This window comes from Barbus barbus (genome assembly GCF_936440315.1).
Source record: "Barbus barbus genome assembly, chromosome: 32".
NCBI lineage: Eukaryota > Metazoa > Chordata > Actinopteri > Cypriniformes > Cyprinidae > Barbus > Barbus barbus.
In genome coordinates, this window is record NC_136760.1 from 10,240,934 (window position 1) to 10,258,299 (window position 17,366).

At 43.1% G+C, this 17,366-nt stretch overlaps 1 protein-coding gene across 1 annotated transcript in view; it reads left to right on the top strand.

Annotated features, from left to right (window-relative positions):
• Positions 1–17,366, top strand: part of avl9 (AVL9 homolog (S. cerevisiase)) — a 118,147-nt gene that overhangs the window by 58,172 nt on the left and 42,609 nt on the right. Inside the window, exon 3 of the mRNA XM_079389376.1 lies at positions 13,635–13,720. Within this exon, the coding sequence (XP_079245502.1) occupies positions 13,635–13,720 (86 nt within the window). The remainder of the gene's footprint in view (positions 1–13,634; positions 13,721–17,366) is intronic.

Consider the following 17,366-nt stretch of genomic DNA (forward strand, 5'->3'; position numbering starts at 1 on the left):
AATTGCCCTTGTGGTTGTAGGAGCAGCCATCGACATATGCTGTGGGCATCCCTTCACACACATTCTCCTCGCAGTACCTGTGATTTGTCAGTTGTGGTTCCACTGAGGTGTACAGCGTATCCGTTGAACAGTGTTGGCAGGCCGCTAGCCCGTTTCCAAGTGAGGATTTGTAGTTTTGGGCATATCTTGCCTCAACGTCCCGTCCTTGGAGTGTTATTAGCCAGGTAGCTATGCGTGCGTTGGTTGCCATGCCATCTCTGATGCGTTGACTGTTGAGGAAGGTGACTGGCTGGTGACAAGTCTCGATGATGACTTTCTGTGCACCGATGTAATTAGAGAAACGTTGGCTACCCCACACAGTACAAAGCAAAGCCTTTTCGCAGTCTGAGTACTTGCATTCTGGGGGAAGCAGCGTTTTGCTGGCATAAGCGACCACTCGCTTGTCTTTGTTATGGAGCTGGTATAGGCCTGCACTGAGGCAATGATTGAAGAATCCAGCATCCAGATAGAAGTCTTTTCCTGGGTCTGGGTAGGCCAGGCACGGAGCAGAGCACAGGCGCTGTTTGAGCTGGCTCATCGCTGTGTCCTGGGCTTCTGTCCAAACAAAGGGTTCATCCTTTATCAGGAGGGAGGTTAGTGGTCGTGTGATGTCAGCGTAGTTTTCGATGAACTGTCGTGAGTAATTGCACACTCCCAGAAAGCTCCGCAGCTCAGAGATGTTAGTCTGCGTTTTTATGCTTTGGATTGCTTGGGTGCGGTTAGACTGTGCTCGATGCCGTTTCTTCCGACAAGCAGTCCGACATAGTTCACCTTCAATTTGCACCACTGTCCTTTGTGAAGGGCGATCTTGGCTCCTGCTGTTGTCAGCTGGTTTAGGACATGATCGATTTCCTTGCGGTGGTCTTCCACACTTGAGCTTTTCAGTAAAACATCATCTACATGAACAAGGTTGACTCTGGCTCTGGCATCAGGGCATGCTTTGTTCAGGAAGATGTTGAATTCTGCTGGTGAGTTGGCATAGCTGAAGGGGCACCGGGTGAAGGTGTACTGTCGATTGCCAAAGGTGAATGCCAGCTTGTGTTGTGCAATGTCCAACTTGGTCTTAGGCCATCGTGACAATGGTACTTGCTGATTCAACTTGCGGTAGTCGATGGTGGGCCGCCATTTGCTGTTGGGTTTTAGGACTGGCCATATCGGGGCAGAGTATGTTCTGTTACAGGGCCGGATGACCCCCTTTTCCAGCATGGAGTCAACAATTTCTTGCACTAGCTCATGTGACGCTATTGGAATCTTGTACTGTCGCACAAATGTGGGTGGCTCATTTGGGTTTGTCGGGATGTGCACAGTGTGGATGTTGGTCAGTCCACAATCCAGGAAATCCTTTGCGAAGGAGTCCTTATACTTGTGCAGAACCTCTTTGAGTCCTTGGCTATCCACTTCGTGGTGGAGGGCATCCGCCTCACTCAGGATCTGTTGAATTTGTGCGTTGAACCCGGCGTAGGGTTCGTCTGCAGTTAAGTCATTTGAGGGGCTTTGGGCCCCAATGGTAACCTGTGTAGGTGATTCTGTCGCAGGCTGTGTTGAAACAGCGTAGACAGCGAGATGAGTGTCATTTGTTAGTTCTGAACGGCAGACGCTTTCTCTGGACACCGTCAGAATGGAAGTGATGGCAATGATTTCATGGGGTTTTGTGAAAGTTACGGTGTCGTGGTATTCGTCTGACATTAGCTGTGCTGGTATAGGGCCTATGACAGATACCATTAGTTCAAAGTCGTGAAACACCTGGCTGATGAGCCATCCCAGGTGATTGGCTTTGGGAACGTGGATGTCTTGGGCCGTACAGTTCTTGAACAACACCTACACAGCACGAGATGACACTTCTATGAGAGGTGTGGCTTCCAGGGTCAGTCCTAGTTTCAGGCAGGTCCTGGAGGGTTGGAAGAAGCCTAGCTTACTGTTGAGAGTTTGGCCAGGTCGCATGTTGAGGCGGACGCTGACACTCTTGCTGTAGGCAGGTATTGTGGCTTCTTGCTCTGTGATCATAGCGCATGCGTCTGGCATGGTTTGACCAGATTGGAGGTTCTTGAGGTTGACTGAATTTGTCAGTTGGTGTGACAGGGGAGCCCATATGATGTTGTTCACGGTTTCAATGCAAGCATTGAGCTGGACCATAATATCCGCTCCCACGTAGATGTCGTGCAGCAGGTCTAGGACAACGAGGAAGTAGTGGCTCAGATGTCTGTTGTTCCATCGTATGTCCAGAGCGCAGATGATCTTGGAGGTGGCCATGGTTGTTGACCGAGGACTGAGAGGGAAGCGGCTGTGCTTAGCGACATGTAGTAGACTCTGATGTCTTTGCTTCAGTGTTCTGAATAGCTTCAGGCTGATGGCTGAGTTCTCTGCCCACAGGGCTAGTGCCGCGTCGGACACTCATGTGCCTTGGACATCAATCGCAGTCATGATTTGAAGGGGGCCTGCGTTTGATTCAGGCTCCTGCAGTGAGCAGAGGAGAGGGGTTTGGTCCTTGCTGTTTGTGCTTGGTCCAAATCCTGGCTTTGATACTGCATCATCAATCAGTGACTTAGGGGGGGACTTAGTCTGTGACTTGACACTGCGACTCGTTGGAGTCTAATGACTGGTAGGGCAGAGGTTCGCGGACTTGTGTCCACATCTTTAGGTGCTTGAAGTATATTAGAGGTTTGAAGCGATTTAAGCAGATCTTTCCCAATGAAAAGTGGATACATCTTGAATGGTGAGACGTATACTGGATGGATGAGATCCATCGAACCCACCATTAGGTGGATTGGGGCCACATGTTGTAGTTGTAGGCCCGTGTGGGAATATGCTTGGAGGTTCAGTTCACACGTCTGGAGTTTGAGGGTTCTGTTTGTCCTCTTTGTTCTTTCTTGGACTTCCTTGAGGAGTTCGGCAGACATTAAAGTAATGTCGGCTCCTGTATCGAGAAGGGCTTCGATTCTGATGTGTCGTGCAATGATGATGGAGAGGTAAAACTTTCTTGCTATACCTTTCTCAATGAGATCACCTAGAAGTTGAGGGACTGGAGTTTGGGAGGAAACCGTTAGGATATAAGGCCTGATGGGGTGTTTTTCGGAGGAGTGGCAGATGACCAGGACAGCACTTTCAGGAACTTGAGGGGTTTCGTCAGTAGGTGTTCGTTGGGCGCTGCTGTGATCTCAAACATTGGATGATGAGTTAGTGTCTAACTCTGTTGCTGGGTTTTCAGGTGGGGTTTCGTGTCCCTCTGAAATTAGGGTAGTTACGGTTAGGGTTAGGAAATATCTTTTCCCATTTTCGATCTTCCTGTTTCCGTTGGAAGAATTCTTTCATCATCATTTTTATCAGCTCTTGTGAGTCGAAACACGGTGGAGTCTTTTGTTCCTGCGGGGATTCAGTTTGAGCTCGGTCAGCTAGGAATCTTTGCAAATTCTTTCGTCGATTCCTTGGACTGGTTGCTCCAGGGTGAGTTTGTAATTTTCCCTTGGAGTTTCCGTTGGATTCCCATGAGTTTCTGCCTCTTGAGTTTCCAAATGAGCTTGGCTGGTTCCACGATCTCTCCCAATGATTCTCGTGAGTCCTTGATTGGTCCATGTCTTTTCCCAGTGTCGTCCAGGTGAGCGTTGACGTCCACGCGGTCCATCCCAGCGTTCATACCTTTGTTTAGATCGGGTACCAGCGTGGGAGTCTCGTTCTTTGTTGGACGAGGGTGCATTCCACTCTCTGGGTGGCGGCTTGGCATTGTCTTGGCATTGGGCGCCCTCTAGAGCCAGCCCTTGACTTTGAGCGTTGAAGTCAAGAACTTCTAGGGTTTTGGCGCTCTTTCCTGAGGCCATCTTTTGTTTGCCGTAGGCTTTCTGCGCCAAGTCTCGCAATTGCTGAACATTTCTTGTTTGTGGAGATGCGAGAACGCCAAGATGGTGACTTACTGCAGGATGGAGGTTTCGTAGAAAGAGAATTTTAAAGTTCAGTTCGTCCTCCATGTCAGGTTTGTTGCGAGTTCCAAAGTATGCTCGCCTGAGTTGGCTGTAGTAGGCTTGAGGAGGTTCATGACGTCCTTGTCTAATCTCCAGGGCAGCCACGAGGCCTTGTTCGGTCTCAGGGTTGGAGAACTCTTTAACAGAGCGATCAAATGATGAAGCCAAAGTTTCAAGCAAGTCAGCAAGCGATGAGCAAAGCTTTTGTGTCCATTTTAAACGGACTGATTTCAGTACGCCCACTAGAGGCTTCTTCCAATCAGATTGTCCTTGTAGGGTGGAGCCCCACCCCACATGGCTTCTTTCTGTGCATACATTATTGGCTTAGTTATTTTAATTCCATGAAGCAAATAATGAAAGCAGATTTCTATACGTGTTGTAATCATACATTATGATGCTAAAAGTTAACTTCCACCCATACCAACTTCTTGCCAATGAAATCAGCTTTCGTTCAATATCAAATATTAGGTATTTGGCATACACGAAGTACATACCTTACTTATACAGGTGCTGGTCATAAAATTAGAATATCATGAAAAAGTTGATTTATTTCAGTAATACCATTCAAAAAGTGAAACTTGTATATTAGATTCATTCATTCCACACAGACTGATTAGATTAGATTAGATTCAACTTTATTGTCATTGCACATGTAAGGTACAGGGCAACGAAATGCAGTTAGCATCTAACCAGAAGTGCAATAAGCAGAGGTACAGGATATACAGTGTCTACAATATGTTACATATGTACAGAATATACAGATAAGGCAGTAGTACTATGGACATAATTTACAAATTTTTAAATACTATCAGTATGATATACAGATGGGTGATATGAACATACTATACAGATGGCTTGTACAGTAAATGTATGTACACTATGAGCAAAAACTATGAATATAATTACAAATGGATATGAATAAGCTATACATTAAGATATATAAATACTAGTGCAATGAACATTGAAAGTGCATAGAAATAAAAATTTCCAGTGCATAGTACTCAGTGTGTGGATGTTTTTTTTGTTTTGTTTTTTAACCGATTTTAATGAGGGGTGAAGAGTTTGTGGTGGTGTGTGAGGGGGTATCATTGGGCAGAGTTTAGTAGGGAAACAGCTGTAGGGAAAAAGCTGTTCCTGAGTCTGCTTGTCCTTGATCGGAGGCTCCTGAAGCGCCTCCCAGAAGGCAGTAAGTTAAACAGTCTATGGTCAGGGTGAGAGGAGTCCTTAAGAATGCCGCGAGCTCGACGTAAACAGCGTTTTCTCTGGACGTCCTCAATGGCAGGAAGTGGTGTCCCTGTGATGCGTTGGGTGGTTTTCACCACCCTCTGCAGTGCCTTGCGGTCAGCAACTGTGCAGTTCCCATACCAGACTGTGATGCAGTTGGTCAGGATGCTTTCAATTGCACACCGGTAGAAGTTCCGCTGGATGATTGGAGACAGGTGGTTCTTCTTCAGTGTCCTAAGTAAGAAGAGGCGTTGGTGAGCCTTCTTGACTAGGCTGGATGTGTTGGTGGTCCAGGTCAGGTCCTCCGAGATGTGGGTTCCCAGGAACTTGAAGCTGGAGACATGTTCAACAACCATCCCGTTAATGTGGATGGGGTCATGCGTTCCACTTTTCTTCTTCCTGAAGTCCACAATAAGTTCCTTTGTCTTGCTGGTGTTGAGGAGCAGGTTATTGTCAGCGCACCATGCAGCCAGGTGCTGTACCTCCTCCCTGTAGGCAGTCTCATCGTTGTCTCTGATGAGGCCAATCACTGTGGTGTCGTCAGCAAACTTGATGATGGAGTTGGATCCATGCACAGGCCTGCAGTCATGGGTGTAGAGGGAGTAGAGGAATGGGCTCAGCACACAGACCTGTGGTACGCCGGTGTTGAGTGTGATGGTGGTGGAGCAGGTGTGGCCTGACCTAACATGCTGAGGTCTGTTGGTCAGAAAGTCCGTAATCCAGCTACAGAGGGAGGTGTTAACACCCAAGTCTCCAAGTTTAGTGATCAGCTTGGAGGGAATGACGGTGTTGAATGCTGAGCTGAAATCAACAAACAACATCCGTGCATAAGTGTTGTTATTATCCAGGTGTGTGAGTACCGAGTGCAGTACTGTGCATACTGCATCCTCAGTGCTCCTATTGCTACGGTAGGCAAATTGGTGTGGGTCCAGTGTGGGTGGGAGGCAGTTCTTGAGGTGTGCCAGGATATATTTGATGTATTTCAAATGTTTATTTCCTTTAATTTTGATGATTATAACTGACAACTAATGAAAGTCCCAAATTCAGTATCTCAGAAAATTAGAATATTGTGAAAATGTTCAATATTGAAGACCCCTGGTGCCACACTCTAATCAGCTAATTAACTCAAAACACCTGCAAAAGCCTTTAAATGGTCTCTCAGTCTAGTTCTGTAGGCTACACAATCATGGGGAAGACTGCTGACATGACAGTTGTCCAAAAGACGACCATTGACACCTTGCACAAGGAGGGCAAGACACAAAAGGTCATTGCTAAAGAGGCTGGCTGCTCACAGAGCTCTGTGTCCAAGCATATTAATAGAGGGGCGAAGGGAAGGACAAGATGTGGTAGAAAAAAGTGTACAAGCAATAAGGATAACCGCACCCTGGAGAGGATTGTGAAAAAAAAATAATTCAAAAATGTGGGGGAGATTCACAAAGAGTGGACTGCAGCTGGAGTCAGTGCTTCAACAACCACCACGCACAGACGTATGCAAGACATGGGTTTCAGCTGTCGCATTCCTTGTGTCAAGCCACTCTTGAACAAGAGACAGCGTCAGAAGCGTCTTAACTGGACTGCTGCTGAGTGGTCCAAAGTTATGTTCTCTGATGAAAGTAAATTTTGCATTTCCTTTGGAAATCAAGGTCCCAGAGTCTGGAGGAAGAGAGGAGAGGCACATAATCCACTTTGCTTGAGGTCCAGTGTAAAGTTTCCACAGTCATTGATGGTTTGGGGTGCCATGTCATCTGCTGGTGTTGGTCCATTGTGTTTTCTGAGGTCCAAGGTCAACGCAGCAGTCTACCAGGAATTTTTAGAGCACTTCATGCTTCCTGCTGCTGACCAACTTTATGGAGATGCAGATTTCATTTTCCAACAGGACTTGGCACCTGCACACACTGCCAAAGCTACCAGTACCTGGTTTAAGGACCATGGTCTCCCTGTTCTTGATTAGCCAGCAAACTCGTCTGACCTTAACCCCATAGAAAACCTATGGGGTATTGTGAAGAGGAAGATGCAATACGCCAGACCCAACAATTCAGAAGAGCTGAAGGCCACTATCAGAGCAACATGGGCTCTCATAACACCTGAGCAGTGCCACAGACTGATCGACTCCACGCCGCATTGCTGCAGTAATCCAGACCAAAGGAGCCCCAACTAAATATCGAGTGCTGTACATGCTCATACTTTTCATGTTCATACTTTTCAGTTGGCCAACATTTCTAAAAAATTTTTTTTTGCATTGGTCTTAATTGATATTCTAATTTTCTGAGATACTGAATTTGGGACTTTCATTAGATGTCAGTTATAATCATCAAAATTAAAGGAAATAAACATTTGAAATATATCAGTCTGTGTGTATTGAATGAATCTAATATTCAAGATTTTATTTGTCACATACACAATTATACAGGGTATAACCAGCAGTGAAATGTAGGTACTGTATACAAGTTTAATATACAAGTTTCACTTTTTGAATGGTATTACTGAAATAAATAAACTTTTTCATGATATTCTAATTTTATGACCAGCACCTGTATATATTACATGGCTAAGGCATAGATTAAACTATCCTAAATTCTGAATAATCACACCAAGAATATGAAGCTAAACACTATGATCTGTTTGCAGGGAACAATTATACGTTCAAAAGATTACAAAAATACCATCAGTTCCAATAACAAGCTTATAAATGACATAAAATACAACCTGAATATATATTGTCTCTCGAGTATATTGTTTTAATAGCAGCGGCGATTATTAATTGTCCTTTCGAAGTACTTTATAAAAGTTTTGAGTTTTGTTCTGTCCACAATGGGGAAAAGAAAAGCGTTTCCTTTTGGAATGTGATTCAAAACGGGAGGTCATGAGAATGTCACTTTGGGTGTGTGTCTGTAAAACTTCAAGCTCAGAGACTCATTGTAAAACGGTCTTCCTTGTTGATAGCATCATTGAATTATGCATTACGGTCAGGAGATTCCGAGAGAGAGTCTGTCGCTGGAACATTTCCATATACAATGTTCTTTGTACCGTTGTTTATTTGACTTTATTTATGGTAAACCGGTTAGGAACAACATTTAAGGTTCTGTTCTTTAAAGGCAGCCAGATGTTCTCCTCAAATCTATCATTGTTTTATGGGTCTCATGAGACGATAAGACTATTGTCCTGTAGACAGGTAGGCGTCAGTAGGCTTGGTCAATTTCTAACACGTTCAAGAAGGAAATCTTCTCAGTTTTGCCTTCGGTATGTGAGATTCTATAATTTGTTGGGTCTTGTTCAGTGAGGTTATACACAGGCATCAAATTTGAAATGAGCTCATTTAGTGGATAAAAGTGTAAAATTTCTCTGTTTAAACATTTGTTATGTTCTCTATTTTATTGTGAATACAATATTTCCTCATGTGATTTGAAAGTCTTTTAGTTTTCATTTTATTCAAATTTAAAAAACTTCCCAACATTTCTGGAATTCGGGTTGTATTGATGAAACATAGCATTGACATAGCAGAAAATTCAATAGCTAATAACTATTGATAAAATATACACTGATATACCACTGCTTTGTTTTTACTGAACACTTGATATCAAAGTCCACTTAAATTGACAAAATTCATTTTGAAATTAAATGAATTAGCAAATTACTTTAATTGTTCATTTATTTATAAAATAAATTAATCAATTTATAAATAATTGATCATGTCTACAGTAAAATTTGTACAAAATTACTAAAGGTTACATTTTAAATATTTTTAACAAATTGTGTTATATTACCACAGTTTGCGTTACTATAGGCACTGGGTTTTATAATTAGAGGTCCCAAATCTGAGCCACCTTAGAAAAAATGTGATTTCTCTGATCTAAAACCATGAGGGTATATTATTTGTCAATACCTGCTCTTCTCATTTCCATCCCTGTTTGTTTATCTCTGTCTCCTTATCTTGCCATGTCTCTTCCCCTCCTAAAACTGAGCTTTGATAATAGTGTTTCTCGTCTGTGTCAGTGAAGAAAGTAAACTTGGGGTCAAATAATGTTTCACATATCATAATTTCCTGAAAATCTGAATTAAGTGTATCAAATTAATTCACAATATGTGAACTTTCATTATTAATTGTACGCCTGATATGTTAATATTTCTGAATTATTACATTATACATCATGAAAATATTGGCCGATATTAAATTTAAAAATGGCAAAATTAGAGAAAAATATATTAGTTTGCAAACCTAATGTTTACCATCTGTATTGAAAATTGCTCTCGAATGATAAATATTTAATTAACGTCTTATCTCTGTAAGGTCCGTCCACTGGTCCAACGACGGCAGCCAATGGCACGGCAGAAGGGTTCCTGCGTGTTCGGTCTTTCCGGTGTGCAAAATTCTTCAATTAAAGTTAAACTCTAATCTGACTCCATTTTATTATTTAATCTGACTCCATTTTTTTATGACCTCGTATTTAACTTGGAATACAAATTGATTGCTTGTCTATTTCTAATTTGTATTCTTCTGATATTTGATTATTCTAGTTAACTCTTGACTTTATATTTACTCATTCATTCGGTTGCTCATGTCTTTAACAAGGATGCAACGTAATCTACTAGAGTCAATAATTACAGAGTAAAACAGAATAAGGTGAAATGTAACAATTTATTCTCAGTCAGGTAAATACTGTATGTATTATGTCAATTCCACAGCAATTCAAAGAGATCAAATCATCTCAATACAAAACATCGAATTCTCAAAGATAAACCGATGAGTAAAGAATGCATACCTGACTTTATAGAAATACATAGTGTGAGTATTGAGACACCACACTACGGGCTTCTGGCTACAGAAATCGCCCTGATCCTTTTGCCACATTTCTTTAAGTACTTCAGACCAGAATAAACATCCCCCAAACTGGAGACAGGAACTAACAATTGTAATTTGCTTTGATCAAGCCGAGTTAGCACCTTTTGGGACAGAAGGTAATTTGCATGAAAACCACTGGGAACTGACCCACCCTCTACAGTATGCAAAATATCTCTGAACTCTTAGGATCTGTATTACCTTTTAGTTTACTTCTTATAAGAATGAGACCATTGTACCAGTCGCCCTGAGACAATTCAAATGATACCAAACATGACTGTAAATAACACTTGCATTAATGCAGAACATTACATTTCTGCTATTGACCATTCTGAGTGAGCTGAGTGAAGGGAGAGATGGGTGATGGGAAGGAAGGGATGAAAAGGAGTTTATGCATATGCGAGGGAGGCATTTTGCCGCCTTTTCTCTCAGTGGGGTGCGGAGACAGATGTCTGTATGTTAATGCACTGTGTGTGTGTTGTCTATCTCAGGAGATTAAAGTGTCTGAGGTTCTGTAATTCTTACATCTCGCACTTTATGTCCATTTAGTGAAATTCACACTCAGCATCTTCGGCTTCTGTGAACATGAAGCCCGCCTACTTTGATTTGGTTGGTCATTTCAAATATTTGAACATTTACGAGTGGCGACAGACAGCAGTGCCAGTTAATACCATAGTAAGCAAATATTTCACAACTTTTATAATACACCTTGAGGGAAAAAAAAAAAAAACATCTTAATGCTAACATCAGCATGTATGTATTTTATTTAAGAAAAAGTGGTAATGTTTGGACCTAAACCTTCCATTTTCATTTTTTTTTTATTCCACTCGTGAGAGCTGTTTTAAAAAGTCAAGTGTTGTATGCAGTTGATCCAAAAAGCTGATACAAAATGGATTTCACTGTGACGAACTGTTTCACTCTGACTTTAAACTTTAGCATGAAGCGGAAAACAGGAGGGAGAATGTGCTGGCGGGTGTAGGACATCATACATTCCTAAGCTAATCTTGCTAACCGAATAACTTGGGGAAGAACACGGTGTAATGAAAATCAATTTTGCTATATTGAAAGAGCAAACTAGAGAATACTGAGAAACAGCAAGTCTAAAGACTTCTGCAAATACATTTTTGCCTTTATTTCTCTGTTTTACACATTTGTAAGCACTCAACCGCAGCAGCAGTTTTGCTAGTTCATGCAAATCGATCACCTAGCAGCATTTGCTGAAAATTTAAGCTAATCATCAGTGTGATGATAAACATATTTTATTCATATATCCGACAAAAGTCACAGAACTTACCTGACAGGAGCTGTCTCACTGTAAATATTTAGCAGCTGTGTGTTTGAATGACGCACGTACCAAAACTACGCCCACCTTTTTGTTATACGTAGAAATTATTTTGAATATGGATCGTGGGGAATTAAGATCATATAATGTATACACTTTGCATTCTAGTGTATTTTCTACATTCACTGTTATTGCAAATGTCAGAGAAACAGTTTGAGAATAAATAAAGTGTCTTCTGACTTTTAAGCACATTGTAAGATTTTAATTTTAATCAAAAAGTTTTTTCTGTCTTTCATGCCTGGGGGAAAAGGCCACTGGAATTTGTGTGATTAGATACACAAATTATGTTATGCAAATTATGTCTCATTTTGTCAAGATATATTTTTATTAATGTTTTTAAAACGTTCCACTAACAATTCAAGGATAATGTTTTTATGCTTACGTTTTTAGAACGTTTATCAGTGTTCGATAACATTAAGAATATGTTCTACTAAAGGCCAAAGTATACTTCACTTTTTACACGAGGGACAGCGTACAGTGCGCGTGATGAGAATTGCGTCATTAGAACAGTACGTGTGTACTTTACACACACCACCCGATTTTTGTAACCGCACGTACTTTGAACGCTCAGGTCGCACATGCGCACTGAAGTTATTTTGCAGTAATCAGTTTTTCCCACATGGTGGCAACAATGTCCCGGGCCATTGTTTCACAGTAGAAAACAAAACTAAAGACAACGCCAACAAAATAGCGGAGACTGCAACAACAGACACTCACATTGACGAGAGCTTGTGAGCGAGAGGGTATGAGACAGCTCAGCTTTGGTTTAAAAGAGTTCAAAAATATTTGTTATCAGTCATGACTTAACAGGGAAAAACAGAGCAGGCACTGAACATGAATGAAGCGTTCTAGTGCGCATGTGTCGACTGAAGTAAAAACAAAGTATACTTTGGCCTTAGCGTTACTGCAATAACGTTTTTGATAACTTTGAGAGAACCTTTAGAGAACGTTAACCAAAGTTACGAGAATGTTTCCTGTTATTTGTCACACTTATGGACTTGTTTTGTTGTCTTTTCCCTCCCCATGTACTTCGTGACCTAGTTTCCCTCTCGTTTGATCATGTCATTTGGTTCAGGTGTGTCTTGTCAATTACCTTCGTTTCGTCTTTTATTTAAGGTGTTGTCCGTTCCTTTGTTCCTTTGTCCGGTGTCGTCAATGATATGTGCTACGTGTGTATCTCCTGCCTGCCTTGGATTACCCTTGTTTTGGACTATTAAAGACTGTTGCTCGTTACTCTTCTTCGTCTCCGCATCCCTCGCCTCCTCACAGTAGCCCCTTGACATTAGCTGGGTTGTAAACAAAATGTAATGTAGTATTTTATTTACCTCAGGTAAACATGTTGAATTGGCACCTTGAGGACCAACTTCAGCCAACGGTGTGGAACATGCTGAGAAAACTTAGTCGGCCAACGAACAAAAACTGCCCGACGGCTGACCGTCGGCTTGTTGTGTTCCAGGCTTAAGAGATGAGAATCCAGATGACAGACCATGCAAACAGCTCATTAATCTTCATTGTTTCATTGTTTCCCACACCCAGAAAATCAGAGTCAGTAAAATCCGTCAGGCAGACTATAGCTTTTCAGCTAAAGATCTTGCACAGATTACATATCATGCCTTATGTCAGACATACAAGGTGTATACAAGAGATTACACCCATTATTTTGATTTTGATCAAATTGAGTCATATGGTCCGAGTTAAACCGGTTATCAATACTTCTAGGTCTTTTTAAACTAATTTCCAATAACTATGCCAGACTGCTGGGGGAAAAAATGATGTCTTGGATCAGAGATAAATTCATTTATATAAAAGGCTGGCATAAAATTATAAGAAAGATTATTAATTTGCAGCTCTTGATAGACAGTATGTATATTTTTCTTCTCAACACATACTTTTTTATCGCATTTGGATATATCTCAATAATATTGAGGCTTCTCCCTGTGATATAGATGACTGTCCTGTGTGTGCTTTTTTGTTTTAAGTTGGTTGTTCTGTGTGTATTTGTTTGTTTGTTTTGTCTTTCTTGATGATGTGATTGATTTTCTTTACTCTGTGTCATTCAGTGTTGTTGTAATGTGTTAAAAAGATTGTTAAAAAAAAACTCATTACTTTTGATATTGTAATGTAAGATGATGGTGGGGTATGTCCAGACTGATATAGGATCATATATATGATCAAAGTTGAATTTTATCTTCATATCTATTTTTAAACATTACATTTTATTATGTTTCTTTATGGACAGACACTGTCTACTTTCATTTGCCCCCTCTGGATGGACAGCAGAAATGTGTTTATGGAGTTTCTTGCTACAGACAGATGGAGGCTAAGGTTTGTCCATGAATAATTTATACTAATTATTGTCAAGTTTCTGTTGTTTAAAAGAAAGAAAGAAATGTGGAACATTTAATTTTAGTAACACTTCAGGGTCACTTTAAGTTCTAATTCTTAACAAACCATTAACTTTTGCCTTGATTAACTCCTAATTTGCTGCAGTGCTTATTAATAGTTAGTAAGGTAGTTGTTAAGGTATTGAGTAGGATTAGGGATGTAGAATATGGTCATGCAGAATATGTGCTCTATACTAAAATAAATACTAATAAACAGCCAATATGACGTTAAGAATATGCATGCTTATAAGTGTCACAAACAGAGGCGGAAACAACAGGTGAGTGAAACAACAGGATGATTTATTGAACAGAGGATGTTGATGTGCGGAGAGACTGGCAGGTAAGGAATCCGGAGAGAGAAACAGTTCAAATGGGTTTTAGCTGTAAACTGATCAGAGTCCTTTCTTTGCAGGAACAATGGAGAGCGGGAACCAGGATCAAACCAGGAACGAAGACGGGGAAACGCAGGAGGATCGCAGGAGAATCTGGAAGGTAAGTAGCACAGGTAAGTATAGCTGGGTCTGGTGACTGTTCAAGGTCGTGAACGGTAGACCGGACGGTGAGTGTCTGTGGGAAGCGTGTATTTAAATGGGAGCTGATGAGTGACTGCATGTGCGGGTGATCAGAAGGCCAGTGACTGTGAATCCCTGACACTACCCCCTCCTCCAGGGGCGGCTCCTGCTCAGGGTGGACTCAGTGAAATTCGATCAGTAACATGGGATCTAGGATGTTGTCCCGGGCCACCCAGGATCTTTCCTCTGGTCCATAACCCTCCCAGTCGACCAGGTACTCGAGCCGGCCGCCCCGTTGCCACAAGTCCATGATGTCCTTGACTTGGTACAAGGAGGGTTGTTCCAGGATCTCTGGAGGAGGAGGCTCGTCCGGCTCGGGGTGTTCTGGAGTGGAAGGAGAAAAGGGCTTTAGAAGGGAAACGTGAAACGTGGGGTGAATTCGATACCTGGGTGGTAGTTGGAGCTGGTAAGTTTTTTTTTTTTTTTTGCTTAACCTTTATTTAACCAGGAATTCTCATTGAGATTTAAAATCTCTTTTACAAGAGAGACCTGGCCAAGGTAGCAGCCATACAGGAAGACAATTATAAAATAAAAAATAAATAAAAAAAGTACACCAATACAACAGACCAAATACAACAATATTTAAACATATGCTCTCAACAAAAACAATCACAAGCTTCCAATACCATTCTCTTTATGATGCCTTTAAATTCACCAATAGACACAAATTTATCTAGTTTTAGATCTTTTTGCAAATAAGTGACCTCATTGATCTGCCTCTGGATGGGGAATGGACCAATGTAGCGGGGACTCAACTTTCTGCGGAGACGCAGATCCCGGGTGGATAACCATACTTGGTCTCCTGGATGGTAATTGGGAGCAGGGGCACGCCGGACATCTGCGAAGATCTTATGTCTCCTCACTGCCTGTTGGAGGTGGATGTGAGCTGAGTCCCACACTCTCTCGCTCACTCGAAACCAGTGGTCGACAGCTGGAACTTCCGAAGGCTCTCCCGTCCACGGGGAGAGTGGTGGCTAGTAGCCGAGCATGCATTGAAAGGGCGTGAGCCCGGTGGAGTTCTGTTGGATGGAGTTCTGTGCTACTCGGCTCACGGGAGGAAACGGCTCCAGCTGTGTTGGTCTTCTTGGCAGTATGCCTGGAGGTAACGTCCGAGTTCTTGGATTTTCCGCTCTGTCTGGCCATTCGTCTGGGGATGGTATCCGGAGGACAAGCTCACCGTGACTCCTAGCAGATGGAAGAAGGTTTTCCACACATGGGAGATAAACTGCGGGCCCAGATCTGAGACAATATCCTCATGTATGCTGACGTTTCTGAATACATGGGTGAATAGCATTTCGGTGGTCTCCAGGGCAGTTGGCAATCCACGGAGGGGAATAAATTTACAGGTTTTTGAGAAGCGATCCACTGCTGCTAGGTTACAGGTGTAACCAGCTGATTCGTGTAAGTCAGTCACAAAGTCTATCCCCTTGTGTGACCAGGGCTGGTGCGGAATGGGGACGGGCATGAGCTTACCCACCGGAAGGTGATGAGGAGTTGAGGACATGGCACAGACTGAGATCTTGGATGAAGCGTCGATAGAAATTTGCAAATCCCAGGAATTGCTGGAGCTCTTTCACAGACTGTGGGACGGGCCATTCCATGATAGCGGTTACCTTCCCCTGGTCCATTTGAATCCCCTCCTGGCCGATGATGTAGCCGAGGAACTGAACCGTGGGGCGGTGGAACTCGCACTTCTCCAGCTTGACGTACAGGTGGTGTTGTTGTCAGAGTCTCTGAAGGACCTGCACGACGTTGTAGCGACGGTCGGCCAGGTTCCGGGAGTAGACGAGTATGTCATCGATGTACACAATTACGAAGTCGTGGAGGAACTCCCGGAACACCTCGTTCATGAACTCCTGGAAGACGGATGGGGAGGTTGGCAAGGTCATATAGCATAACAAGGTATTCGTAGTGGCCAGAAGGGGTAATGAATGCAGTCTTCCATTTATCGACTTCCCAGATCCGAATGAGGTTATACGTGCTCCACAGGTCCAGCTTGGAGAAGATGTGGGCTCCACTCAGTTCCTCGAGTGCGGCAAGGACCAGGGGAAATGGATAGGGGAGCTTGACTGTCTGGAAATTCAGAGCTCGATAGTCGATACACGGCCACAATCCCCGTCCTTCTTACCTCCTTCGCTCCAGCGAATGTAGAATGAGCCTGGGGCGTCCCAGGATGATGTCCACTGTGGGTCCCTCCAGTACCAGAAATGTGATCTCCTCTTCATGCAAATTACCGATCTTGAGCTTCAACGGAGGCGATTCAAGTTCACGTGCCCACGTCCTAGTAGCTTTCCTTGGATAGTCTCGACTCGGAGCTCCCAGGCATGCCGTCGGCGGGGCAGATGGAGATGGCTCAGGAGGTCTTTTGAAATGAAGTTGCTCGAAGAGCCCGAGTCGACAAAGGCGGAGGCTGTTATGGAACAGGCTGGAGTAAATAGTTGTACTGAAAGCAAGGACAAGGTGGCAATGACTGGGTCTAACTGAAGGGTACTCACCGCAGGACGTGGGAGTCTGATGGGGCAGGATCTAATGAAATGATCGGCAGTGGCACAATAGAGGCAGAGTCCTGCTGCCAGTCGGCGAGCACGCTCTTGATCAGACAGCCGTGTAGAATCCACTTGCATAGATTCTGGTACTGGGGAACCAGTGGCAGGCGAGACTGACGGGTGTGCGGCTTTGGCGGTTTGGCAGGCTGATAAGCGCTGAGAAATCCGAGTGTCTTTCTGCATAAAGCTCTCCAATCCAACAGAATCATCATAGATTGCCATTTGGGCACGGATACCTGAATCCAATCCTTGTCTGTAGGCGCAGAGAAGAGCCACCTCATTCCATCCACTAATCGCAGCCAGAGTACGGAACTGCAGGGTGTACTCGTGGGTGGAAGAAAAGCCCTGGCGTAGGCGCAGTAGCTGATCCGAGACCGAGAGCGCTTCGGTAGCCGAGCCAAACACATCCTTAAAGTGGTTAGTGAAATCTTCATAGGAATTAATTATGACACTATTGGCGGTCCATATT